This window comes from Vigna umbellata, chromosome 6, assembly GCF_029865625.1.
Source record: "Vigna umbellata cultivar VRB3 chromosome 6, Vumbellata_1.0, whole genome shotgun sequence".
NCBI classification, from domain to species: domain Eukaryota; kingdom Viridiplantae; phylum Streptophyta; class Magnoliopsida; order Fabales; family Fabaceae; genus Vigna; species Vigna umbellata.
Window position 1 is genome coordinate 32,587,637 of NC_142170.1, and position 27,398 is coordinate 32,615,034.

At 35.1% G+C, this 27,398-nt stretch overlaps 1 protein-coding gene across 1 annotated transcript; it reads left to right on the forward strand.

Annotated features, from left to right (window-relative positions):
• The first annotated feature begins 24,224 nt into the window (after positions 1-24,224).
• On the forward strand, positions 24,225-25,256 carry LOC124837357 (uncharacterized). The gene has a single exon (XM_088093649.1). The coding sequence runs from the start codon at positions 24,225-24,227 to the stop codon at positions 25,254-25,256; it is 1,032 nt and encodes a 343-aa protein (XP_087949775.1).
• Positions 25,257-27,398: the final 2,142 nt, after the last annotated feature.

Consider the following 27,398-nt stretch of genomic DNA (forward strand, 5'->3'; position numbering starts at 1 on the left):
AAATATCAAAAATTGAAATTTGTTGTTTTCCTAATTTTAAGGTCTTGTAGAGTTGTAAAAAAGGATCAAAATTAATTAAAAAAACAAAAAAAAAAGTTAATTAACGTCAAATATTGACAAAATTCGATGTTAAATTGATTAAGGTCGAATTGTTCTATGTTCGACGTCAATATATCATCTCCCGATATGACATTGATCTCAAATTCAACGTGAAAGGTCGAAAAACAACGATATTATACGGTGTTTTGAATTAAGGAAAATTGGTTCTTTTTTTCTTAGAAACGTCCATAACAAGGCTGCTGGTTTCAAGGATAAAACCTTTGCTCTTCCATTAATGAAACTTTATGAAAATAATAGGGAAACCAGAGGAGAGAACGTGAGCTTTAGGTTGATCTGAGATAAGAAAAAGTAAGTGTGTAGAGTAGAGAAGCTGGACCATTTGTTGAGATCTGGACAAGCATGAACTACCTTAGACTGGTAGATGAATTGAAACTGGAGATGAACCTTTGAAGTCAAGGTTTCTTGCTATAGTTGAGGTAGGGAAGCTAACCTATTCTTCGATTGTATGAACACTCTGAATTGTTTGATCTATAATAAGTATTTGGATCATATGGTTGATGTGAGATAACATAGTTGTTTGGCTTGTAATTCAGCCTTACCTTATGAAATATGAGGAAATGCATTACTTGAGCTTGTAATGGATTAACTAGGATGATGAATTATTAAGTAATATAGCTTATAAATACTTCGTAAATCTGAATTTAGAAAGAAAGAAGAACTTGGCTGCCAATATTTGACAAGACTACCGTTTTCTCTAAAGCTCTCAAATATTTGTGGCTGAGTAGAAGAGTTTCGGTTTGCTATAATAGAATGATCGAATGAAAATGAATTTCCTTGCTATTGCTTCATAAGACCGTGGAGAAACATTTCATAAGGGACCTACCTTCATTTATTCATTGTACAAACTTCCATCACATGAAGAATTATTGTCCATATGGGCCATGGTATTATTGTTTATTTGGTACACCTTATTTCATTGTGTTTGACCATACTTTTGGTGAAGTATGTTGTCCATCTCTTTATTTCTGATCTGATACACATTTAAGGACAAAGAGAGTGCATATTTAAGATTTTTTTTTCTGGTTGGCCTTGAATTTCACATTCAGAAAATTATTACTACCAAACAATTCATTTTATACATGTATATGAGAGAACCGTGTGAGATTCTTTTTTTGTTTTTTGGTTGGCTTGCTTTTCTTTATGGTAACTGAAATGAGTCATTGTGGGACAATGGTCTAATGTTTCATTGTCTTCTTATGTGTCTTTTATGATAACTTTTCCAAACAAGACTGACATGGGGCAAGTTTCTTTTGAGTATTTTTTTTTTTGGCAGCATTTGGTCCTTTCGTTGATGGTCTAATTAATACCAATGGAACCATGCTTTTACACCTTGACACAAGTTGATTGGTCGACATCTTGGACACACTTGAACCTTATTTTAAGCTTGCATCAGAACAACCTTCTCCATTTACGAAAATGTAAGCATAGATGTCCCTATAATTTAACCAATTCACGTTAAATGGAGTTGCTCATTTGGCCTTCAAGAGAGTATTCATACGTTGACTGGTTGACCACCTTTCTTTATCATAATTCTACCATACAAAGGAAGACTCATTTTTTTTCTTTTTTTTCTCCCTTGATGCTTTCATTTCATGTTATCCTATTAGACATAAAATGGTGGCCTTTCATTCATTGACTCTCACGTTACCTAGATGGAATTTGGTTACCATTCATAAGCCTTATTTCCAAAGCCGAATTTCAGATTTCTTTCTTTCTTTGATGGATAGACCTTTGTTTAGTTTATATAAGGAATAATTGTTACTCTTATATATAACTAGGGCTGGGCAAATGGAACTGAACTGCACTGCACTACTAAAAACTGTAGTGAACTAAAAACTGTAGTGAACTAAAAACTAATTTGTTTAAACTGAATTGAACTGTAAAATAGTTCAAACAAACTGAACTGTTTTTTATTTTATCAAACTGTACTGTACTAAATTGTACTAAACTACGATATAAACTGAACTGAACTAATAACTATACTAATTTTAAACTGAACTGAACTACTAACTATACTAATTTTAAACTGAACTGAACTACTAACTATATTAATTTTAAACTGAACTGAACTACTATCATCACTTCATCATGTGCACTATCAACATCATCGATTTCACTGTCTGACTCTATTGACAAGTAGAATGCTCCCGAAGCAACAATGAAGTTGCATCAACAAGCTGTGCCAAGTCTACAAGTATAGAAATCTCAACATTAGCATCAGTTCACCAGCAAAATGACTCTTACAACAGACATCTCCATACAACTGAAAGAATCAAGCAGACTTGATATGCTGTCACACAACAGACATCTCCATACAACTGAAAGAGAAAACCATCATTTTGGTCTTTGAATTATAACACCTTAACTTAGCCTGGAATTAACAGAACTCAAAAAAGGCACTAAAATATGGAATTAACAGACTGTAACATGTTAATATAACCTGATTAACCTCAATAAAAGAACACAAGACACTCCAAATGTTAATATCTCCCATTTATTTCCCTTTAAACAAGAAAGGAAGAATTAAAGCTCAAAAGCAAAAACTGCACAAAACGAAAACCTTTAACATCAATAGCAATCGTATCTGATATATTCATATGCACAAGAAATACTTTCGTCGAATGCATATCCATCATATCTCTTAGGGTAAAGGGAAGTGATTTTCTAAAATGAAGAAATCCTTACTTGAATCTGGATTAGCCGACAATTGCATACTGATTAATAGTTATATCCTTTTGGCTCTCTGATGCTCTCTAGCCTCCAATTCACTATAAAACTGTGGGAAGTGAGTGCTTGCAAACTTTTCTTTTCCATTCTCTTACAGAGATTAACTTAACCACTGCAGGGCATTTTACATGAGTACTAATTTCATCGCTGAAATTAATGGAGAGTGAAAACTCTTGGAAGCAGCCTTATCAATTGTTCAAATAAAGATATTCGAATTCCCAATTTGCAAGTAAAGATGATGTGAAGAACCAAGGATAAAAAAGTTATAGCCAGCAATGTCCAGATTAAGAACTTGAAAAATTCGCATTTACAAGTAAATATGACGAATGCATATTGCTAGTGAATTCTGGAAATGATTAAAGCTTATTATTGGACATACAAATATATTTACTTGTAAATTAAATAATAGCATTTGGAGAATAAACGAGTTTTGTAAATCAAATTCAATAAAAGTCTCCAGATTTCTAGGACTTTCTTTTGGAACAAAAACATCAAATATGAAAACCAAACAGTGAAAGCCAGTATTGAGCATTTGTGTACCATCTCCAAGACAAAACAACATGAAAAACAAAGCATTAAGGTTATAGTCTTACCCACATGTACTTTAGATAACTAACAAATTGTGGCAAAGCTTCAATCATCCAAATTAATAGCAGCACTTGAAGGTCCCACTTCATCTTGAGAGGTTATCTCTACAAAAATAAAATAAAATATTTCATAAATTTTGAACACTTAAAATATAAATTAAAAAATATATAAGTTTGTCATATAATCTCACCTTGCTCAAATTTATCAAGTTCTTTAGGATCCTCATCAAAAAGTATAGAGAAAGGTGTTCCTTTTAACCAATCTTGTGTACAAACAAGCACTTCCACTATTTTAGGCGTTAGGCAACTACGATAAGGACTAACCACTCTTCCTCCTGTACTGAATGCACACTCTGATGCTACGGTAGAGATAGGAATGGCTAACACCTCTCGAGCCATGTTCGCAAGGATAGGAAATCTAGTTGAGTTGACTTTCCACCAATGTAAAATATCAAACTCAACTGACTTTATATAAGGTTCAGGATCCTTTCGCAAATATTTATCAAGCTCTGATATGTAATCAAATCTACGTCCTATAGCTCTTAGGTAGAAACTCATGCCATGAGGATCATCATCATCATCATCTAGTTGAGATTCTTGTTGGCTATTTTGAGAACCTTCCTCAATACCTTGATATTGTTCATAAAGTGATTTTAAGGATGACAATAATTTTAATTTCAATCCACTAGCCATACTAGATTCAAATAGGTAGTTAATGAAGTAATTAACAAAATCCAACTTACTCCTAGGGTCAAGCACAACAACAATCAATAATAAAATATTAATTCCATTAGGATTTCCCCAATATTTTTCATACTTGCCCTTCATCCTCATTGCCATCAATTTTATGCTCACATCACTACTATCAGAATATTGTCCCTTTAATACACATATGAACATATTCTCCCTTTAATACAAGACAATTCCATGATAACATCCTTGTTTTGAGGTACTGGACCCCAACATCATTTGCCGTAGCATTATCCACGGTGATACTAAGGACTCGCTTCAACTCCCAATTATTCAAACAAGCCTCAACATGTTTAGCAATGAGCTCCCCTGAATGTCCCGTTGTTTGAGAAAAGTTCAAAATTTTCTTTTGAAGTTTCCAATCATTATCAATAAAGTGAGCTGTTAAACTCATGTAATTTAGGTTTTGGATTGAAGTCCATGTGTCTGTAGTTAAACAAACCCTCTCACACTGCTTTGACATAAACATTTTCAACTTTGCTTTTTCCTCTTCATAGAGTTCCCACATTTCACGCCTCAATGTAGTGCAGGATGGGACTTCAAATCGTGGTTGCAAGGACCATACAAAGTCACGGAAGTCCTCATTTTCCACAAATCGAAAAGGAAGCTCGGACTTCACAAACATCTTCACCAACTTCATTCGAGATGCATTTTGGTCAAATTTAGAAATAGTTGGTGAAGGGCTAACACTAACTTCTATAGTTGATGATAAAAGCTTTTGCCTTTTGAATGCTTCTCTATTAGGATTTTCTTTTCAAATGATTCCTCATCCCGCTTGTTCCACCCGAATATTTAATCAAATCACCACAATAATTGCATTTAGCCTTCTTCTCAGAATAAGGTTCTTGTTTAGTAAAATCTCCCCACACATCTGATCGACCTTTACTATTCTCAGTTGACGATGAATCGATAAAAGGAGGTAAATGATCCATTCTAGAAGTATTTGGTGTGAGGGTTTCTACCGTTTCTGACATTCACGTCACTACATTAATTAAGAGTTCAAATTACTATCTATAATTTAATGGTCTAATCTTTTAAAACTAAAAATATACGAAGAAGTGCAGGTTATCAACTATCATAATCATCTAAGAAATTCAAGCATAAAATCTAAAAGCACATCTTAAAACCTATATTATCAACTGTCAGAATCATCTATCTAAATTAACCCAGCTACGAATATGACCACTAAATGTCGTACGACATCATCGTATTCATTAAATTGGTTCATCATCCCTCCGTATAAAGATTCTTGGGATCGCAACATATCACGTGACTTAGTTTGACCTTTCATGAAAAAGTACAATGATGATCCCTAATAATGTAGGAAAATATTTAATTGGAATCAGCTAGAAGAATAAAATTATGAATGCAAATAAGGCCTTAAACTCTGCTTCCAATGGAGGTAATTGGAATCATCAAGTTTTTCTGCTATGGAATTCATAAAAAATTAGGAAACAGATGGGTGTGAGCTTGAATTGACCATTGCAGATCAAATTCTAGCCATATCAAAAAACGATATGAAGAGAAGATAAGAAGATAAACAAAGACTGATCTTGTATATTATTTCACTTGACTATAAACAGAGAATACAAGCCTAGTACATATAGGCACTAAACTGTACAAGATACAAAAGACAGAAAACTAACATCCAGTTGAATAATGGTTTTGCATCAATATCTTTAATAGACAGCAATGAAGCATAACAGGCAAAAGAATATACTAAGGCCATGAGATATGTCTTGATGTCAACTTTGACTCAACAATATCTTTAATAGACAGCAATGTAAAGGGATGTATTGAAGGTCAGATAACAGATGTAAATGGTAGTCCCTAAACAATAAAGACATCAACTGCACAAACTTGAGTGAGTTATTTGCCGATGAGCTTATATATTCAGAATATTTAGAGTCCGTGCATAAAATTCAAATACAGTCTTTAATTATTGCAATAATCTAAAATGAATGTAAGGACTGTAGAAATGAGTTTACACCACAATATATACCTTAATCCAATTAAAATGAAGATATTGTGGTAAGTTTTAAGTAGGCAGCGTTAGGTAAACATATTCTATCTTTGGTGTATTCTAAAATAAAAAACAAAACACAATGTTGTGTTGAGAAGTGGCATATTTTTATTCAATAAAAAGGAGAGCAACCAAAGATAAAAACCTACTCTAGCAGTATGTCTTAATTAAAGGTTTTCAATGTCAATCAAAGATCATTACTATGACCCATCAATCAGAAACAACTGTTCTGCACTAATATGCTAAGTTATGTTTCTTTTCATCAATTGTTTAATGAACATTTATAATTCAAATATATCCTCTCTGATGAATACGAGAGCCAAATTCATATTTAAATACCCCTCACTATTCAGAGAGTACAGTTTGAATTACTTCACAACCAAGCGCACCCCCATCCTCTTAACATGAACCAACGTCCATAAGCAATTAATATTTCCTTATACTTGCTCCCTCTCTCTCTCTCATTCCACACCAAAAAGTACTAGTAGATTTCCCCAGTTTCCAAGTTTTAATAGGCAAGAAGTGCACCAACACACCTCTGTTTTAATTTACCAGAAAAGTTAATATTAATATGAACCTATTAACCATAAGAACATTACAGGTGAAAAGAAATGCCTTATAAAATATTCTCACATTTGGCTTCATAAAAAACATTTATACACAAAGAAATAACAAATTTGTTAAGAAAGCAAAGAGAAAAAATAAATATGATACTCATAGTTAACATTCCTGCGTAGAAAATGTAGAAAATAAGGCTTAAAGTAGAAAAATCAAGGTTTAATTGCTTCCTTTGTCTCCAGTTTGGTTGAATTGTGTCAAATTCATCCTCATTTTTAAAAAAGTTTCATTGTCATCCTCACGTGGTGTAAAAGTTTCATTGTCGTCCTCACGTGGTGTAAAAGTGTCAATTGAATCCAAACATAGAAAAAATTTGTGTCAAAGTAGTCATTTTTCCTATATATCTGTGTCTTCCTTTCATACAATCAAGTACAGATATTCATTTTACCTTATCCAATTTAAGGCTTTTCATAGCTCCAGAGAAGTGACATATGAAAGGAAGACACAGAGATATAGGAAAAATGACTACTTTGACACAAATTTTTTCTATGTTTGGATTCAATTGACACTTTTATACCACGTGAGGACGACAATGAAACTTTTTTAAAAATGAGGATGAATTTGACACAATTCAACCAAACTGGGGACAAAGGAAGCAATTAAACCAAAAATCAAATAATGGAGCAATGTCACTCACAGTTTTCAACCCAGTTGACTGTTATGCTGTATGAAATTGATATCCCTTCTTGGCAATTCAGAAAACACTTGGATCATATCTGAAAGATTAAAATGGTTCACACACCAATCAACCCTAGTTTAAGGGAATCATATAAGAAACAAAATCATAACATGGAACTGAATATTAACAAAAATTCTTAAAAGATTGGTTTAAGGAAAGTACAGCAGCACAGGCAGAGACACAACACAAAGAGGTAGAGGCCGCGGTGGAACTCTCCTTTGTCGACAGGGTCACAGTGGCAGCGACCGCGCGTTATCTTTGGAGATCTCTTTCGACGACAACGTTGAAACGCAAGCTAGGGCAGAGTCACGATAGATCACTGTGAGATTTCGTTGAAGCTCTCCTTCGTTAACCGCGTCACAGTGAACAATGCGAGATTTCGCTGAAGCTCTCTCACGGTGGAACACGCGAGCTAGGGCACGTTTTAGGAATAATTGAAAAATTAAAAATGAAAGAGGGATGGATAACAGTTCTAGCAGTTAACTGAACTGAAAATCTTATAAGTTCAGTTTTTAAAAACTGAACCATAAAATAGTATATTTAAGTTTTAGTAAAAATGGATCAGTTATTTTTAGTATAATATATTATAATTAACTACAGTACAGTACAGAGCAGTTATTTTTGCCCAGCCCTATATATAACACCTTGAATCTGGTCCAGAGTTGAGTTATAGTAAGGAACACTTTATTAAATCTGGTTGTGGAATTTTAATAAGAAAGGAATTTATACATTGGTTATTAGGACAACATTCGTTGTCATAATGTTTTTTTCTATCCTTCAAAGTGCGGATAATTTCTCGCTTTAAATCTTCATCTCATATAAACCTGTGTTTTGGCCGGAAGAAATCAGAACTTATACTCAATTAACTGGGAAATGAATAGCACATAAAGATCATAAAATGAGACATATGAAACAAAATTTTGAAAACGTCAATCATTTTAGTGGAATTAACTGTACCTACTCAGATGTGAAAATATTACGAGCTTGTAGTCATAATAAAGTCCTTTGAGTCTAGTTGTCAAAAAAACAAGAATCATCTCATTTGGAATCGTGTGGAGAGAATTATGAGTAAAAAAGTCACCAAGGTCAAAGCGGACTATCCAAGAGCGTGATAAAACTATAATTTTGAGAATTTAATTTCAACTAGTAAATGGGTCCAAAAACCTTACTATAGTTAGTAGTCAACAGAAAGCCCTTTGAGTCTATTAGCCAATAAAAAAGGAATCACCCCATTTCGAGGTTTGTAGAAAAAGTTATGAATAAAACAATCAACAAAGGTCAAAGTTGACAACATATTGTCTTATCATGTATCTTTCCCTCTTGTTCACATATCTGAGTGTCATGCCTTGTCTTGTATTGATTCTAACATATATGATATTGTATATTAAATAAAACGTGAAAAATGAATAAAGATATTGTTAAGTTGATATTAAAGCATGATAAATTAATTGAAGTTAATGTAGTTGTTGTGGTAATGTTGAACTTTATGAAGGTTAGTTACTAGCTTTGTTGATGTTGGATGTGATATAATATTTGTGTAAATGTTGTAAACATTAGCTCACCCTACTTGTTTGTGTTTATCTATTTGTGTGTGTGCATGTGCAATGATTGTATAACGTATGTTATATGCGAGCTCAGATAGGAAATGCAGATGATTTTAGAGTTGTTATGTGACAAGAGAGGGGATCCCCGATGGGAATTTTATAGGAATGTTTTAGAAATTTATAGGGATGAAGTGTGTGTTGTAATCAACATTTTACTTATTTAATTGAGGTATGGACAATTATATTTAAAGTTTATCTAATGGAAATAATGTATAAGATGTTCTTGAAATAAAGATAATCTCCTGTTTAAAATATTTGGAAAACTTTTCCAGTATTAGTTTTGAAGTGAACTATTATTTAATGAAAATTCCTATTAAAATTTGTGTATTGTAACAACATTAGATTACGTTTCTTTCTTGATTAATAAACTGGAAAATTTTCCCATGGCACTTCAAGAAGGGATGTTCATTAATGGTATTAGAACAATGATTTTGGAGCTTTGGGGAGTGAGCTCTTATAGGTACTGATGTTTAACTTTGATTGTTCTAGTGTTTTTCTTATATGAATATTGTTAGAGATATAATTGATTACTCACATTGTTTGCTTTTATACTTGACAGGAGTTATTAATTCTATGAATTGTGTTGTTTCTCCTAATGAACTAGTTGACATTGAATTGGATGTTTTATATGAATTGCAAACTTTCATTGTCTTGAGCCTTTCAGTTGTGGTACTGCTAGTAAATTTGTTTTGGGTTTGGGAAATCGTTTATCTTGCATATATGATTAGTGAGTGAATTTGGTAAAGTACCTTCTATTTTATAAGTGAAGTCATTAGCTAATGAAACTAATAGTCAATATGAAGATTTTGGACGTAAAGAGTAGAAAATTGTGGAGGCTGGGATAGTTAGGTTAATAGTTTTGATGAGAAAACATGTAGATCAAATTTGATAAGTATGAAAGGAAATAAGACTTGAGGTGCTTAGTGATTTATGGTTCAATGATGTTTTAGTTGACGGGGTTAAATTATGAGTAGGAATGGTGGACAATATGTTGTGAGGATGACTTTTGGCATGGATGGCCCACCCATCCTTGTCCACTAAGTTAGATAAAACTTTGACCCCTTAGTTAATAAGTCCAAAATCATGTCCCACTTTAGTCAACACTGGGTGTTGGCCCTTTGTTGACTTGAGTGGTCAAAACCCAATTCTACTTGGCCTGAAATAAATCCTATACTACTAGACTCATAATACAAAGTTCAAATAAATCATAGACTACTTGGCTCAAAATACAAGGCCCAAAATTATTCTTACCCTGGTAGAAGTTTCAAATGGTTTCTCCTTACACCACCCCGCTGTTCTTCCTATACCACCATATTCCTCTATTATCCTTCATTTACTTTTGTTAGAGAGTCAAAAATGGTTGGTAAACAAATTTCCTTTGCACCAACGTCCAACCACCGATTAAAAGTGGTCCCACTATAAAATGTAATGCATCCCCACAACGGAGATCACATTTCCTCCTTCATTATGTTATTTCTTTGCTCCTCCACTATGCTATTGTACATTCTGCTAAATACATAAATATATTCTATAAATAAAGCCAAAAAAATTAAACTAATAAAGGAAAAAAAAATTAAACACTAATTCACACTTTCAAAATGCATTACAGTATTGTGTTCTGGCTTAATTATATAAAAAATTTAAATATATAAATATATTCTATAAATAAACCTAAAAGAATTAAAAAAAAAGTAAACACTGAAACCGGAAGGCCAAAACACATATGGAAGATTCGTTTGACCTTCAATGGATGTGAACATCCGTAACATCCATTGAAGGCCAAATGGATCTTCCATATCTGTTTTGGCTTTCTGATTTCAGTGATTTCATGGACATAACAGACAACATACAACAGCACAACACACAACATATCAAAATCACAGCACATACGAAACCTAAATAGCAAACCAACCTAGATCTGAAGAGAGGAAACCGAGGACAACCACACTCCGCTTTGCACTCCTCTTCGCAAACCACAAACACAACAAAATGGAAGCACACGATGCAGGCATGGAAGGAAAATAAATGGAGGAAGGGAAGAAACAAATTTCAAAAAAAAAGAAAAGAAAGATGAAGAGAGTAGGAAAAAGAGAGAATGAGAGAAATGAGATTATGTGGGGTGTGAGGTTGTGGGGTAAGCGATTGCAAAGAAAGGGAGAGAAGATTAGGGTTTTTTAGATTAAATAGGGTAAAAGTAAAAATAAATTTACTGAAAGGTAGTTTTGGAATAAAATAAAATTGAAGATAAGGGTGTGGTGGTGTAGGAAGAATAGTGTGGTGGTGGAGGGAGTAACCCTCGAAGCTTCATGATCGCTAGAGATGAACCAAGAGAGAGTCTAAACCCATCTTCCATAGATGACTCTAATTCTTCTTGAATGTATTTTGGCCATGGCTAGATGTCATCAAGTTGAGTCGAATCGAGTCAAAATTGAGCCAAGTCGGTTTGGGTCATGGATCAAGTCAAGTAGGTCTAGGGCAAAGGGTGAACCTGAATCCAAAAAGTTGAGTTAAAACAGGTCGAGCCAAATAATCCAACCAAGTTGACTTGGATCAAAGGTTTAAATGAGTAATTTCAGACTGAAGGTCAAATTGAGTTTGTTTGATCTAAATACTAAAAAGGTTTAAAGAATAATTCTGATGTATTATTTCAAAGAGTAGAGTACCACATATATATACACACATACACACACAAGGATTCTATAATCCTTCATCTATTAAAGGAATGACAGGTGCACAAATCTACACAAATTATAATAGTATATAAATTATAACTAACATAATATTTGATTGTCTAATATATGTTAATAGAATATTTGGCATATCTGAACACTCCCACTCAAGTTGGTGCATGGATATCACACATTCCCAACTTGAATAGAGACTCATTAAACAATCTTCTTGACACTCCTTTGGTGAGAACAGCAGCCAACTGCAATTCTGATCTTACAAAAGGAAATGAAATTATTCCAGCTTCAAGTTTCTCTTTGATGAAATGTCTATCAATCTCCACATGCTTTGTTCTATCATGTTGCACAGGATTGTGAGCAATTGCTATAGCTGAAGTATTGTCAAAATACAAACTCATAGCTTCATTTGGTTTAAAGCCCAAATCTAATAGCACATTTTTAATCCACAAAAGTTCACATACACCTAGTGTCATGTCTCTGAACTCTGCTTCAGCACTAGATCTTGCTACTACAAGTTGTTTTTTACTCCAAGTTACAAGATTCCCTCCAACAAAAGTAAAGTATCTAGAGGTAGATCTTCTATTATGTTTTGAACCTGCCCTATCTGCATCAATGTACCCTTCTACCTTTAAGGTTCCATGATTTGAGAACAAAATTCCTTTTTCCAGGAGCAGACTTCAAATATCTCAAAATCCTCTCAACAACATCCATATGAAGCTTTCGTGGGTCATGCATAAATTGACTAACAACATTCACTGCATAGGTGATATCTGGACGTGTATGGCACAAATAAATTAATTTTCCTACCAACCTTTGGTATCTCCTCTGTCTATGCTTGCTGAATTTGAGCATTGAAAGAGTTTATGATTTTGTTTAATTGGTGTATCAACTAGTTTACTCCCAAGCAGCCTAGTTTCTGTCAATAAGTCAATAGTATATTTTCTTTGACATAGAAAAATACCATGTTTTGATTTAGCTACTTCAAGTTGTTTCATCTCAAATTCAGATGCAAGGTATTGCTGTAAGCTAGAAATCTCATCTTGGTCATTTCCTGTAACAATCATGTCATCTACATATATATCAAAGATGTAATTTTTCCTTTTCCTCTCTTCAAAAATAATGTGTGATCAGATTTACTTGCTCTATAGCCAAAAGCCTTCATAGAGTTGGTAAACCTTCCAAACCATGCTCTTGGGGATTGTTTTAATCCGTATAGAGCCTTCTTTAACTTTGGCTTGGAGGTATGGTTCATATTTAGCTGGAGGTTGACCATGATTAGAACGAGGTGGAAGAATATATTGAATAGTAGTAGACTCAGTGTTTGGTGTGATGGTGGTCTCACGCAAACAAGAATCAATTCCATGATCAACTTCATCTAAATTAGTATTAGTAAAGATAGGATCAGAAGGTACCTCTGAAGAGTCAAGTTGAACCGGTGGAGAAGATTGAGCCAATTGGTTATGATCAGAAGACATTGTATTATCCAAAAAAGAAGTGTCCACATTTAGGATTGGCTCACTTCCTGTAGAATGATCCTCACACGATAATTTATCTTCACAATATAAATTTATATCTGAGATATCAAACATACTAACATCATGATTATGCGCTTCACTTTTATTGCCTCCCTGAAGTGGAGAATCAACATAAAAAAATTCATGCTCATTAAATGTCACATCCATAGAAATATAAATTTTTTATGGTGGATGGTAAGCACGATAACCTTTCTGAGTAGATCCATACCCAACAAAAACACATTTGATCGCTTGTTCTTCAAGCTTTGTATGTTGATGTGGGTGTAAGTGAACATATATAACGCATCCAAAAATATGAGGTGGTAAATAAACTATGGGAGAAAGGATACAATGATCAGACAACGCATCGAAAGACCTTCGAAATTTAAGCACACTAGAAGGGGTTCAATTAATTAAATAAACGGAAAAGCTCACAGCCTCACCCCATAAATGAGATGGGACATTTTACCATCTATCAAAAGTGATATTGTCACCTCTAATATATGTCTATTTTTCCTCTCAGCCACTCCATTTTGTTGTGGTGAATAAGGACATGTAGTTTGATGCAAGATGCCTTTAGAGTTCATGAACTCTATTAATTCAGTCTTAAAATATTCTCATCCATTGTTTGATCGAATAACCTTAATAGATGTGTTAAATTGTGTAACAATCATATGATAGAAGGAACGAACCACATCACACACATCACTTCATGTTTAAGCAAATATACCAAGGTTACTCTAGTACAATCATCAACAAAACTGATAAACCATTTTTTCCATTATGTGTAGGTTGTGGGACAGGGTCCCAAACATCTGTGTGAATTAATGAAAAAGGAAAATCAGTTTTGTTATTGCTTAAAGGAAACACAACATGATGATTTTTTGCCATAACACAAGTTTCACAAAAAAAAATCAGAAATATTGCATTTATGAAATAGTGATGGAAATAATTTTTTTAAATAACCAAAAGAGGGATGTCCCAACCGTCTATCCTATAACCAAATTTCTTTTTTGTTTTTATCTTGTATGTGATCATTCGCAAGACAAGCAACCCTCTTTTATGAGTTTGTTGTGAGACATTTTCAAGATAATACAATCCTTCACTCTCTACCACTGACAATCTTCTCCTTGGAATAAATGCTCTGAAAAAGACAATGAGTTGGGTAAAACAAAACAACACAATAATGTGATTTGGTTAACTTGCTAATGGAATTAAGATTACAATCTAATGTAATTTAATGTAGGAACTAAAGACAGAATCAAATCGATCCAAGAAAAAAGTTGAAACGAGAATTCACACCAAATAATCGAGTCAAGTCACACCTTCTTCTGCAATGCTGCAAATGCGTCCGGTGAAATGAAGATGTGTTGGGAAACAGCGGTATTTGTTCCCTCCTCTGTGAACCCCAAAATGGACACTATGCGGAAGCGTAAAAGATAGAAGTATAAATAAAAGTGTAGGCGTAGGAAAAAATAACACCGGAAATTTTAACGTGGAAAACCCTCTCGGGAAAAACCACGGGACTGAGTCCAGAAAATTATCTCCACTATAAAAGTAGGATTACAGTGTTTCTCTCACTCTCTGAGGATCTCTCTATAAATATCTCACCCTCTCGGATGGTATACAAAACTCTCACACTCACACTCTCTCTATTTTCCTCTCTTCACCGTGGCTTCACTTCTCTCACGATGGTTTGTGTTTTTGCTTCTATGTTGGTGTGTCTTCACTTCTTTGCTTCTACCCTTTTATAGAAGGGCTTCACACAAAATACCAAAACAAAAAAGCTTAAAACATGGAGTAAAGCATGGAGTAAAAAATGGAAAAGCATTGACCCTTAATTTAGGGTGTGGGACCCATTTATGTTTATCCAACAAGATGAACGTGCATCTCCAATCGCGATGCACACCTCCAAACCATAAGAAGAAAGCGCACCTCCAAGCCAGAGGAAGAAAGTGTAGCTCCAAGAAAAAAAAAAACCACTACAGAGTGAATTTTAGGATTTAGAAATACATTTCGAAACACCAGAATAGTCATTCCATAATTTAAAAACATATTTTAGAATTGATATTCCGAAATGTAGTTTTAGATCAATAAATGATTTTTGGAATATATGTTTCAAAAACCTTTTTCATATTTGGAATGTATTTTAGGATCTAAAGTATGAAATTTTTTTCCAAGAATAGGTGTTTTAGAAGGCATTTTTCATATATGCAAATACTATTCGAAACACTTGTTCCAGAATACAATAATGTATGATTTGGACTTCATTTCGTAGTAGAGCCCACCACTAGTGAAAATGAAAGAGGAGTGGAGAGTAAGTCTAGAAAAAAAATATTAGTTTGAACAAAATGAAAGTATTTTTGTGTGGTAGCATACGACGTGTGGCATGTGGCGTGTTGAATGGGACTCCTTCGTCGCGTCATGCATGTGGCGTGAGAGAAGAAGAATGAAATGTTGGGTATGATGAAGGTGTAGTAGTATATTAGTGGGAAAACCAAATTGGAGAAGGGGATGTAGCGGGTAAAGGAGGAACTATGACACAAAGTTGAAAAAGAAAAAAAATTAAGGTTCTCTTTACTATATATTGACTCAATGATAGAAAAAAATAATGGATAAACAATCTTTATATTGCTGTCATAATTAATTTATTTGAATGATTGAATATTTTATATTTTTTTAACTAATGTATCATATCCAAATAACATATATAAGAGAATCACGTAGAGAAAACAAGATAAATTAGAAAATATCTATAAATTTAGTAAATGTGTTATGATATCACACATTATTAGAATATTGAGTTTTCTTTGATATATTTTAATTTTTTTTATTTATATTAAACCAAATAATAAAATAAAATGTTGATTTATTTATTTTTGTATATTCTTTATATTTTTTCATATATTTTTTATTTATTTTTAAATATTTGTAGGAGGAGTTGAATTGCTATCTCTTTTAAATTTATTACCAAGTCAATTTTAACTGAAGTTATTTACTTCTTTAAAATATCACTTTTATAATGTATAAGATGGTAGATCATCATAAACTATCATGTTGGTTTGTTTTAAACTATCATGTTATACTTCGTTATAATAATATCAATGACTTTTTAAAAATCTGTAAATATCGGCCATTAAAAATAACACAATATACAAAATTAACCGTTACAACTTACACATTTTTTTAGTATTTCCTTTCAAATGTTTGTCAGCATTTGGATTTTAGCATCTCATTTTATAATTAGTATAGAGAAAAATCTTAATCGAAAATAAGATAATGCCAGTGCAAGAGAAAATTATAATCTGAGTTTTTCTAGTGATGATACTATAAGAGAGCTTGATCGCAAGATTATTTATAGAAGTCCATATTTTAATGCAAAATTGTTTTTAATATGCTACGCGTTCAATTGTTCAACCACTAGAATCCAGAAACGTCTGCTTGAAATATTGGATTGCCAAAAGCAAAAGTAGAAAGAAACTTTTGTTATCAAATATATCTTATTCGTGCTCCTAGCTTTGTTGACTGACCTATTATATGCTAGACATGGTTTTTTTTCTTTCATTAATCAATCTTTCCCTTTTTCACTATAATAAACAAACAAATTGTGATCCAACACCAATGTTTGGTCAAGAAAGAAAACGAGTTAAAAGTTATGTTGTAACATTTTAAATAAAAACTACGAAAAGAGAGATGTTTTTAAGTCATTCATTCATTCTTTCTTTCTTTCTTTTTTCAAAATTCAAAAAATTAAACTAGACTTGGTTTTTATTTCTTTCGTTAATTAATAGATTCTCCTTCTCCCTAAAAACGTTAGATAATATATTTTTTATTAAGAAAGAAGAAAAATAGAAAATAAATTAAAAGTGAGATGTTTTCTTCTTTTTTTACCAACCAAACTTTCTCTTTTATTTCTCTTCGAGTTTGATCACGCTTTAATTTAGTCACTATTTCCTCTCTCTTTTTTGTTTTCTAAACCTAAATATTGCACTAGGCATATGGTTTTGTTTGTTTTAATTTTCCTAGTTTTTAATTTTTTGAAATATCTTGTTCATTATTTTCAGCATCGTTGAACACAGCAGGGACAGTGGGTCGAATTTATAGAGGAGAGAAAGAAAAAATTAAAAATAAAATAAAATAAATAAGCATTCTGGATACACGAGATTCTTAAAAAAACTGTCATTTTCTTTATTTTAAACTTTTGATATAAGAGCTAACAGTTATTTCAGGTTGTTTTACTATAATATTCGTAATGATCCATCATAAAAAAAATTCACTTATGTTAAACATGCTGCTCATTGTGCTGCCTTTTCATATGGTGAGTAGAGAAAACCTCATTAAAATATATTGTGAATGACCTAAATTTCAATAGTGAAATAAAGTTAAAGAAGAAATGCTTGGCTAGTGAATGAAAGACGAACATGTGCCAGAAATGCTATAAACCTTCAAATTTTGGTAGATAAAAGATATAACAAAAGCTTCAATGATTACACTTTTTGTAACATTTCATTTTCCATGAAGGAGCTCTCTAGGGTAGATAAAAGCAACACGGTTTCTGATTTTCAAGTAAAGACCATTCTACTTTATGTCACTTTTTTACAAAATCATTGCTTCATTAGTATTCCACTCAATTTTTTTATGTAAATATTCTATTCAAATTTTTATAGATAAAATATTATTTATCCTTTAAAAATATTTTTATTTTGATTTTTGTAACTATTTATTTATGAATTAAATATATTTTAATCTTGGAAATTAAAATTTATCTATTTTTCAAACTTTGATATAGTTTGATATTCAAACTTTAAAAATAAATAGATATAATTATTCTAATTTAACTGAAATAAATTATTTTTATATATGTAAAAAGTATTTTAGGTTTGTGTTTGAACTTTTTATAACTTTTGATATGTTTCAATCCAAATGTCCACATGAAACTTGCATAAAACAACAAAAAAAATTAACTATGTTGTTGGATTAAAAGTATTATTTACATTTGTTTTTAAAGTTTAAATAACATATTTATAAAAAAAAAATATCTATTCACTTTCTACAACTACCAATAATAAATTGACACTAAAAACTAATCTTTTCAAGGATATAATACGAAGGCACGAAATCACAAACTACATATATATTTTTAGTAGAAAAAAAAATCAACTTTAGTATCTAATAATTTTTTTCCTACAACTGCTAACAATAAATTGACACTAAAAACTAATTAATGTTTTCAAAATGAAGACACGAAATCACAGACTACAGATATGTTTAGTAGAAAACAAATCAACTTTAGTTTACTATCACGATTTTTTTTCCACAAAATAATGAGTTTTAAAAGGGTTGGTTATAATATTGATTTTAGTCATTTTTCATTCGAGTAAATATCATAATCAGTTCAAATTAAGAAAATGTGATATTTTTAATGGCGTCAAGTCAACACTGGTTTGACAATTCTATTCGTATAACATTATACATGTTTGCATGGGAAAGTTAAAAATAGGGATCACAAGGAAAAAAAAAACTCATAAGAACCTAAAACCAATGCACTATTACTTTTAAGAAATGAAAAAGGTTATTTAAATCTATAACGATGTGGCTGAGAAGAAACCCACTAAAATTGCTTAATTAGTTTTTCGAGCTCTAGTTAAAAAAAAATTTAACTTGCGCATTTGACATCGGTGTAGTTGTAATCGAAGAAAAAATGGCGCGGTGGTATTTTTGTAATTATCGCAAACGTATATGTCTCGGTTTAAAAAGAACTGATCTAAAACTAGTGCGATGACATTTTTGTAATTATCACAAATGTATATGCCTCGGTTCAAAAAGAACTAATGCCTAAAACTGGCACGGTGGCATTTTTGTAATTATCGCAAAGGTCTATTACCTCAATTGTTTAAAGAATCGAGGCATAAAATAGCTGAAATTTTTATTTTTTATTTTTTTAAGAAGGTTTAGGCATCGATTCTTTATAGAACCGAGACCGTAGACCCTTATTGCCTCGGTTAAAAAAAGAATTGAGGTAATATAACATGTGTTTAGGATTAAATTTCGAAAACACAGGCATTTTCAGACAGAAGTTGCGTCACTCCTCTCTTTTCTCCCATAAACCTCGAAATATTTCAAATAAACATTAAATTAATTTCATATAGGAGAATATGCCGCGGTTCCCCAGAGAACCGCGGCATATACCCCTGAAACGTGTTCAACACAACTGTCTCCCCAACTGCCTTTCACAGAATTCGAAAAGTTACAGGGGGTATATGCCGCGGTTGCCCGCTGAACCGCGGCATATACCCCCTGTAACTTCTGAAATTCTCTGACTGGCAGAGAAGTTGAGACGTTACAGGGGTATATGCCGCGGTTCCCCAGAGAACCGCGGCATATACCCCCTGTAACTTTTCGAATTCTCTGACCCAGTCAGCACCTGCAATAAATTGGCAGGGTATATGCCGCGGTTGTGCAGAGAACCGCGGCATATACTCTGTTATTTAATTTTTTATTCATACGTGGCGTCAAAGGCAATGGTTGACTGGGGTATATGCCGCGGTTCCCAGTAGAACCGCGGCATATAGGTTCATTTTATTTACAAAACTGCCACCGCGCACCATTATGCTGCGGTTTTCGTTGAACCGTGGCATAATGTGCGCTGTAAAAACCCGATTTTTTACTAGTGACGGAATTGAGAATTGTAAAGTAAATGTTTTTTCCTTTCTAATCAAAATTCTTTCTACTTTTATCATAATTAATTTTTTGTCGTCAAAAAGTATTTATCATATTAAAAAAATTATTAATGTCACTTAACTTTTTTTAATCTTTTAACACGTCAAAATTTGAAATTAATCATAGAAAAATAAGATTAGTTATTCATATAAATTAATCATTCATGTAAATTAGTCATTCGTGTTCTTATTTTGGTTTTTATTTATTGTATATAAGATTCATGTAAATAGGTGTACCAATAGGCACTGGGCAGCGAACAGACCGGACGTCCGCATAACCATAATTGTCTAATCACGCTACCTTGCCGCTCGTCATCAGGAGGGGTTGGGCAGCGATAGACCGGACGTCCGTAGGTCCGTGAGGACCCAATTACGCGACCTGGCCGCTCGCCATCTGGATGAACAACGACTCATGTGAAGCCGGCCGACCACATCGTCAAATAACCAGATTGCCCATATGGACCGGCGGTCGTAGGACCAAACTTTGGGAGACCGGCCGACCACTTCGCTAATTAACCGATTTAGGGTTAAGATTAAGGTAAGTAGTTGCTAAAAGTTATTGGGCTGAATTTGGGCCGTGATTAACTTTTCACTAATCCCAAGCCCATAGCAAAAGCTATAAATACAGATCCAGGGTGAGTGGCAGATAGGTTGCATTTACTGCACATTTATTACTGGTCTATTGAAAAGGCCATTTCTCTCAAACTGACTTTGGCATCGGAGAATCTTTGACAGGTCTCCACCCGCACGCAGAGGAGGAAATCGAGGAGTGAGGAGCGAGACCGGACGGCCGAGAAGCGAGAAGAGGAAGACGTTGAGGTATTAGACGACTCAGCCCCTACAACCGAAACAATAGGATTTTTTTATATTAAGACTTTAAAAGCTCGGGTTAATATCAAAGATTTATCGAAATACACGCCATAAGTTATTCTACGCAAACATACGCACCTATTGTTAAATCTATAACAATTATTTGTTGTGTATGGTCTCTATGAATGTCAGATGTTAGAACTTGACGTATAAATTACTGATTTACACATTAATATTGTTATCAACCTATTTACATTTAAACATTAGTATTATAATTATCATATAATCAATTTTTCATATCTTGTGTATGATTCCATGATACTTTCTTGATATCGTAATGGGACTGTTGTAGTTAAAAGTAGTAAATTGGACAAATTTAGCTTGAATGGTAAACCCTTTATGTTATACTCTTCTTTTATCATTTTCTTTCTTTGCATAAAAATAGTAAATGTTAATATCATATTCACCCATATGTTTATCCTTTATCTCAATTACCTTCTGATTATATAAAGAGAGATGTGATCTTTGTGCATATTTATGAATAAGTATATTTTGTTAGTTTGGAGTACTGAAAAAATCATTTGTCTCAACTTGTTAACAAAAAGGGTAAACTGTTTACACAATAAGATTTTTGTAGAAGACTTGTTGTAGCTTGGAAGTATTTGGATCAATGGAAGACAATTTCATTTCGCAACAATTCTATGAATCTCTTTTTTCTTCTTTAGAAGACATACGAAGGGTTTTCACTGTTGGAAATTGAAATTTATCTGCTATTCTTTGTGTTTTTTCTTGGACAACTCTCAGCTTTCGTGAAACTCACGAAAACTCAATGTTAGGTTATATTCATGGCCTTCTTTTATAAGTTGAAAGCAATTTTGCTTAATAGCACGTGAAATTAGTACACCTTTATCTCTAGATGATTATACCAAGAATAAGTTTTGAGATTGCTTTGCACATGTCCTTGTTGATGTTGATTTGTTATCTAATTTTCCTAATCAAATTTTGGTGGAAAGACTAGGATTTGAGCTTATTGTTGATGTGGAGTATAAGTAATTATGTTTATTTTTCAAATTGTAAAATGATTGATCATATGATCTATCTTATTGTAAACAATTACAATAGGATACCAATATTATTTTTGGTGGGAGAAAATAGTTGGCACAAAAATACACCAACATTATCGTCCCAAGGTGATTGGTGCACAAGATAAGATAAAGGACTCTTTAGCTCATGTGGTTGAGGTACAATGAAGCTAGTGATAGAGCCTGTGATGGAGCTTGTGGTGGAACTTATGGTGGAGCCTATAATAGATCCTCTGGTTGTTAATCATGATAAGAATTGTGTTGTGAATGAATCTTCTTTTTTTAAGAATGTTAATAATGTCCTAGGATTTCTATTTGAATGTAACTCTAGATCCATTCTTGACACTTAAAGCCTGAGACCACTAAACTTCAGTATGATTCCTTATTGACTATTTGAATGGATCACGTGCATTAAGATTAAGACTCTATGCCTTAGATTTATTCCTAGCATCTCAAAGTAGGACAAGAATTAATTGGACCACAACTTGGAACCAGTTCCACTCAATCCTAAACGAGTGAAATAAGATGAGTAATTAGTTTATCCAACAGCAAGTATAAACCAATTCATAAACATGTAATTGAAACCAAAATCTTTCATAAATAAAGTAGTACCAAATATAAGAGGTTTCAAAGGGTAACATCTCACTCCAACATAAAAGAGATTTAGCTCCTCATAATGGATGAAAAGAATTCAATAAAAGATGAGACATTATCTCTTAACCTTCTGTACTGTATGAGGTGGACGATCGATACTGGGCGTTAAGGACGATCCACCGAAGGTAACCAACGCAACAGGGAATAACCGATCGGTAGATAGTTAATGGCATTAATGTGTATTAAAGGTGAGTAACTCCTATATCGCGCGAAAGGCATTTATAACTAATTAATGGATAATATCAGGCATATTATGCCGAATATAAGGGCGTTAGCGAATGATTAGGCACAAGATGTATTGCATTGAAGGGCATTTAATGACGCCCAATGGACCGGATAATGACAAAGCCTATAAATACAACACTAATAACCAGGTACATTTGGTTTTTCTGATTTGATTGAAGACCTTGGAGGACACCTCACTAACTTCAGCGTCAAAGTGTTTTCTTGCAGGTCACTCCGCGATACCGATCGGGGAAGGAGATTTGAATCACTAATTGTACACAGGAAGAGAGGAAGTACGTTGAGTAGAGACCTTAGACCCACTTTAAACATAAACATTTGGCGCCCACCGTGGGCCAAGGAGAGTAGAGGAAATACCTACAGAAACCACAATGGAAGAGCAACTTCAACTATAGGTACTTCAGGAGATGTAGAGACAGGTGCAAGAGTTAAGAGATGAGGTAGCGACTGAGAGCTGAAAGGAGTAGAGGACCAGGAGGGCGTTCGATCCAACAGTAGGTGAATAACGATGCAGGGGGTGTTGGTCAGGAGGGTAGAGGAGAGAGTAGCCATACCATCCAAGACGTGGGTGGAAGGCAGGAGGCAAACGATGTCAGAGGGAGTTTTCAGAATGTTGGTCACCCAATGGAAAACGTGAACCCGAAGAATCATTTACCACTAATTCAACGCCCTGACCGGGCAGAGGGACTCCATCCTTTTACTGCAGCGGTCATGAGGGCGATGATGCCAGAGAACAAGATGTTACTATCGATTGATAAATACAATGGGACATCTGACCCCAAGAAACATCTGCGCTCTTTTGTAGATGCAATGGAAGTGTACTTGTCGGATGACATGGTATGATGTCAGGTCTTTTCCTTGTCATTGAAGGGGGAGGCTTTAGACTGGTTCCACTCCCTAGAACCCCGAACGATTGATGGGTTTGAAACCCTGCGGGAGGTGTTCAGCCAGCAGTTTGCGTCCAGTAGAGCTGAAGATTTGACGTATCTAGAATTGGTGAAGATGAATAAGAGGAAAGAAGAAACGTTGAAGGACTTCATGGATCACTTCAATAAAATGGTGCGTCAAGTTAGAGACGTGGGACCAAAATATATCTTGAGAAGTTTGACCACCGCACTTAAGCCAGGCCCGTTTGCTGACAGCCTTTATACCGAACAACCACAGACGATGGGGGAACTGTAGAACAGGGCAGCTCGGTTCATTCGGGTGGAAGAGATGAGAGCTTTCTAGAAGAGTCAATAGGAGGCAGTGATGCAGTCTGCAAGTCATAAGTCCGATCGGAAGGAGAAACGAAAGATGCCAGGATTAGAGGGGAGGTAAGGAGGTCGGTACGAACAACAAAAGGGGCAAAAGTTTAGCAATTATACACCGCTAGGGGTACCACGTACCAAGATATTCAAAGAGGCGATGCAAACCGAACAACGTCCTCCAAAGCCGCATAAAAGCGATCCGAATGGTGATAAAGGACAGTATTGCAGGTATCACAAGGTTCCTGGTCATAGCACGGAAGAGTTCCACGCTCTGAAGGAGAAAATCGAGGAGTTAGTAAGGTCGGGACAGCTGAAAAAATATGTACGAAGTGATACCCGAAGAAAGTCGCCCGAGAGAGAACGTCACACTAACAAGAAGGATGCTCGCCGGAGCAGGAGTAGGAGTGCGAAAAGGCCTCTTAAGGGCCACATTAATACTATTTCAGGAGGCTTTGCGGGGGGAGGTTGTACCTCTTCGGCAAGAAAGAGACATTTAAGGGGGTTGAGGTGTGTGAATAGCATAGAAGTATCAAGGCGGTCAATGCCGAGCATAACTTTTTCTTATAGGGATTTTCATGCTCTAGACCCTAAACAGGACGATCCAATGGTAATAACGACAATCGTGGCCCGATACAGTATAAGCAAAGTGCTCATTGACCAAGGTAGCTCGGTCAATATACTTTATTGGAAAACTTTTGAAAGAATGGATCTGTCGGAGGATTTGATAATTCCTTACAACGAGCAGATCATGGGATTTTCTAGAGAACGGGTGGACACTAGAGGATACGTGGACTTACGAACAAGTTTAGTAACGGACATAGGGGCTAAGGAAATAAGAGTAAGATTTCTGCTGGTAGAGGCAAATACGTCATATAACGTGCTGATCGGGAGACCATGTTTGAATGCTTTTGGAGCAATTGTTTCAACACCTCATTTAGCAATGAAGTACCCTTCTACGGATGGTACCATTTGCACGGTAAGAGCCGATCAAAACATGGCTAGGGAGTGCTACGTGGCGGGTTTGAGGGTGCAACCGCTCGTCCATAAACTTGGAGTAAAGGGAAATGATGTTGTGTTAGCAAACCTGGACCCTAGGATGGGCATTGAAGAAAGGATGGAGCCACAAAGGATAAGACCTTTTAGTCTTGGAAAGTTGGAGGGCCAGAATACCTCGGTGGGAACTGGCTAACAGCTGAATAAGTTAATACTGTTGGTCTTCTATTGAAAAAGAACCGTGATCATTTTGCATGGACGGTGTCTCACATGCCTGGAATACACCCCAACGTAATGTCCCACAAACTAGAAATCTTCAAAGAGGCACGCCCGGTAGCACAGAAGAAGAGAAGGATGGGGGAAGAAAAATGTAAGGCGGTGGACGTGGAGGTCAAAAAGTTGTTGGATGCTCGATTTATTAGGGAAGTTAAGTATACCACTTGGTTGGCCAATGTTGTGATGGTGAAGAAGGCCAATGGAAAATGGCGTATGTGCACTGATTACACAGACTTGAATAAAGTCTGTCCAAAAGATTCCTAACCACTACCTAGTATCGATGGCTTGGTAGATGGAGCCTCGGGGTATGGCATACTTAGCTTCCTTAACACTTATTCAGGATACAACCAGATTCCAATGTATCATCCTGATTGTGAAAAGAGTGCTTTTATTACCGAGAAATCCAATTATTGTTATGATGTCATGCCTTTCGGGCTGAAGAATGCATGAGCGACATATCAAAGGTTGATGGATAAGATTTTCCACCAGCAAATAGGGAGATGCATGGAAGTTTATGTCGATGATATGGTGGTGCGGAGTCGGTCGAGAGAGGAGCACATCAGCGACTTAGCCGAGGTATTTGGGAAAATCAGGAAATACGGCATTAGGCTAAATCCAGCAAAATGCACTTTTGGTGTGCCTGCGGGAAAATTCGTAGGTTTCATGTTAACTGCTCGAGGCATCGAGGCCAATCCCGATAAATGTAAGGCCGTTCTGGAAATGCGGAGCCCTCAAAACTTGAAAGAAGTGCAACGTTTGGTGGGACGTCTGACTGCCTTGTCAAGGTTCATCCCAAGGCTGGCCGAGCAAGTCAAACTGATCATTACCACAATGAGAAAGAACTCGTCGTCCAAGTTGGATGCGAGCTGTGAAGAAACTTTCATAGAGGCGAAGAGAAGTTTGGTTAGCCCACCCGTAATGGGAAGGCCAGACGATGGGAATTATTTACAACTTTACCTTGTAGTGACCGAAAATACAGTAAGCGCGGCCCTAACGCAGGAAGCACTAAACTTCAAACTCATTTACTTCGTGAGCAGGGTGCTTAAGGACCCATAGGTGCGGTACAAACAAATCGAGAAGGTTGCTCTAGCGTTGCTAACGGCGTCGGGTCGTCTACGGCTTTATTTCCAGAGCCACCAAGTCGTAGTGCGAACCGATCATCCTATTGCAAAAATATCGAGAAAACCCGACTTAGCTGGTCGGATTATCGGGTGGGCGGTAGAATTGTCTAAATTTGGGTTGCGATTTGAACCACGCGGGTCGGTACGGGGCCAACACTTGGTCAGATTTGACCTCAATAGTGAGGTGGATCATGAGAAAGCCTACTATAGACTGCATGTTGATGTCTGTAGAACCCGATCGAGAAGACTGGAGGTAGGAGGTGATAATGCGAATAAAGGAGCAGGAGGAGGGACAAGGTATTTCGGCAAAGGATGCTAAGCGTATAGCGCGCTACGTGTTGATAGGGGGAGAGCTATACAAGAGGGGATTTGTAATGCCCCTACTTAACTGTATTTCCCAAGAAGAGGTAGAATATCTGCTGAGGGAATTACACGAAGGGGCGTGTGGCATGCATACCGAAAAGAGGGCGTTGAGAGCCCGTGTGTTGAGAGTATGTTTGGCCCACATTGGAGAGAGACTGCAATGACTTCGTCCGCAATTGTCTCAACTGTCAAAAGCATGGCAACATGCAGAACCTACCGACCACTAAGCTTCATATCCTTACATCCCCATGGCCGTTTGCCCAGTGGAGAATGAATATCGTCGGACCTTTCCCGGTCGGTAGGGCTCAAAAGAAGTTCCTATTGGTGACTGTCGATTATTTCACCAAGTGGGTCGAGGCTGAACCGCTCGCTACCATGTCCGCAGCGCAGGTGCAAAAATTTGTATGGAAAATTATGTGCCGTTTTGGTTTGCCGAAGGTCATCGTCACGGATAATGGAAGACAAGTCATAGACAAGAAGTTAGCAGAGTCTTACCGAAACTTAGGCGTAAAACATGTAACCAGTTCTGTAGAACACCCACAGACGAACGGTCAAGCGGAGGCAGTGAACAAAACGAT

Excerpts from the sequence above, each read along its gene's own strand:
- LOC124837357 (XM_088093649.1), top strand. The coding sequence starts at position 24,225 with ATGCAAACCGAACAACGTCCTCCAAAGCCGCATAAAAGCGATCCGAAT.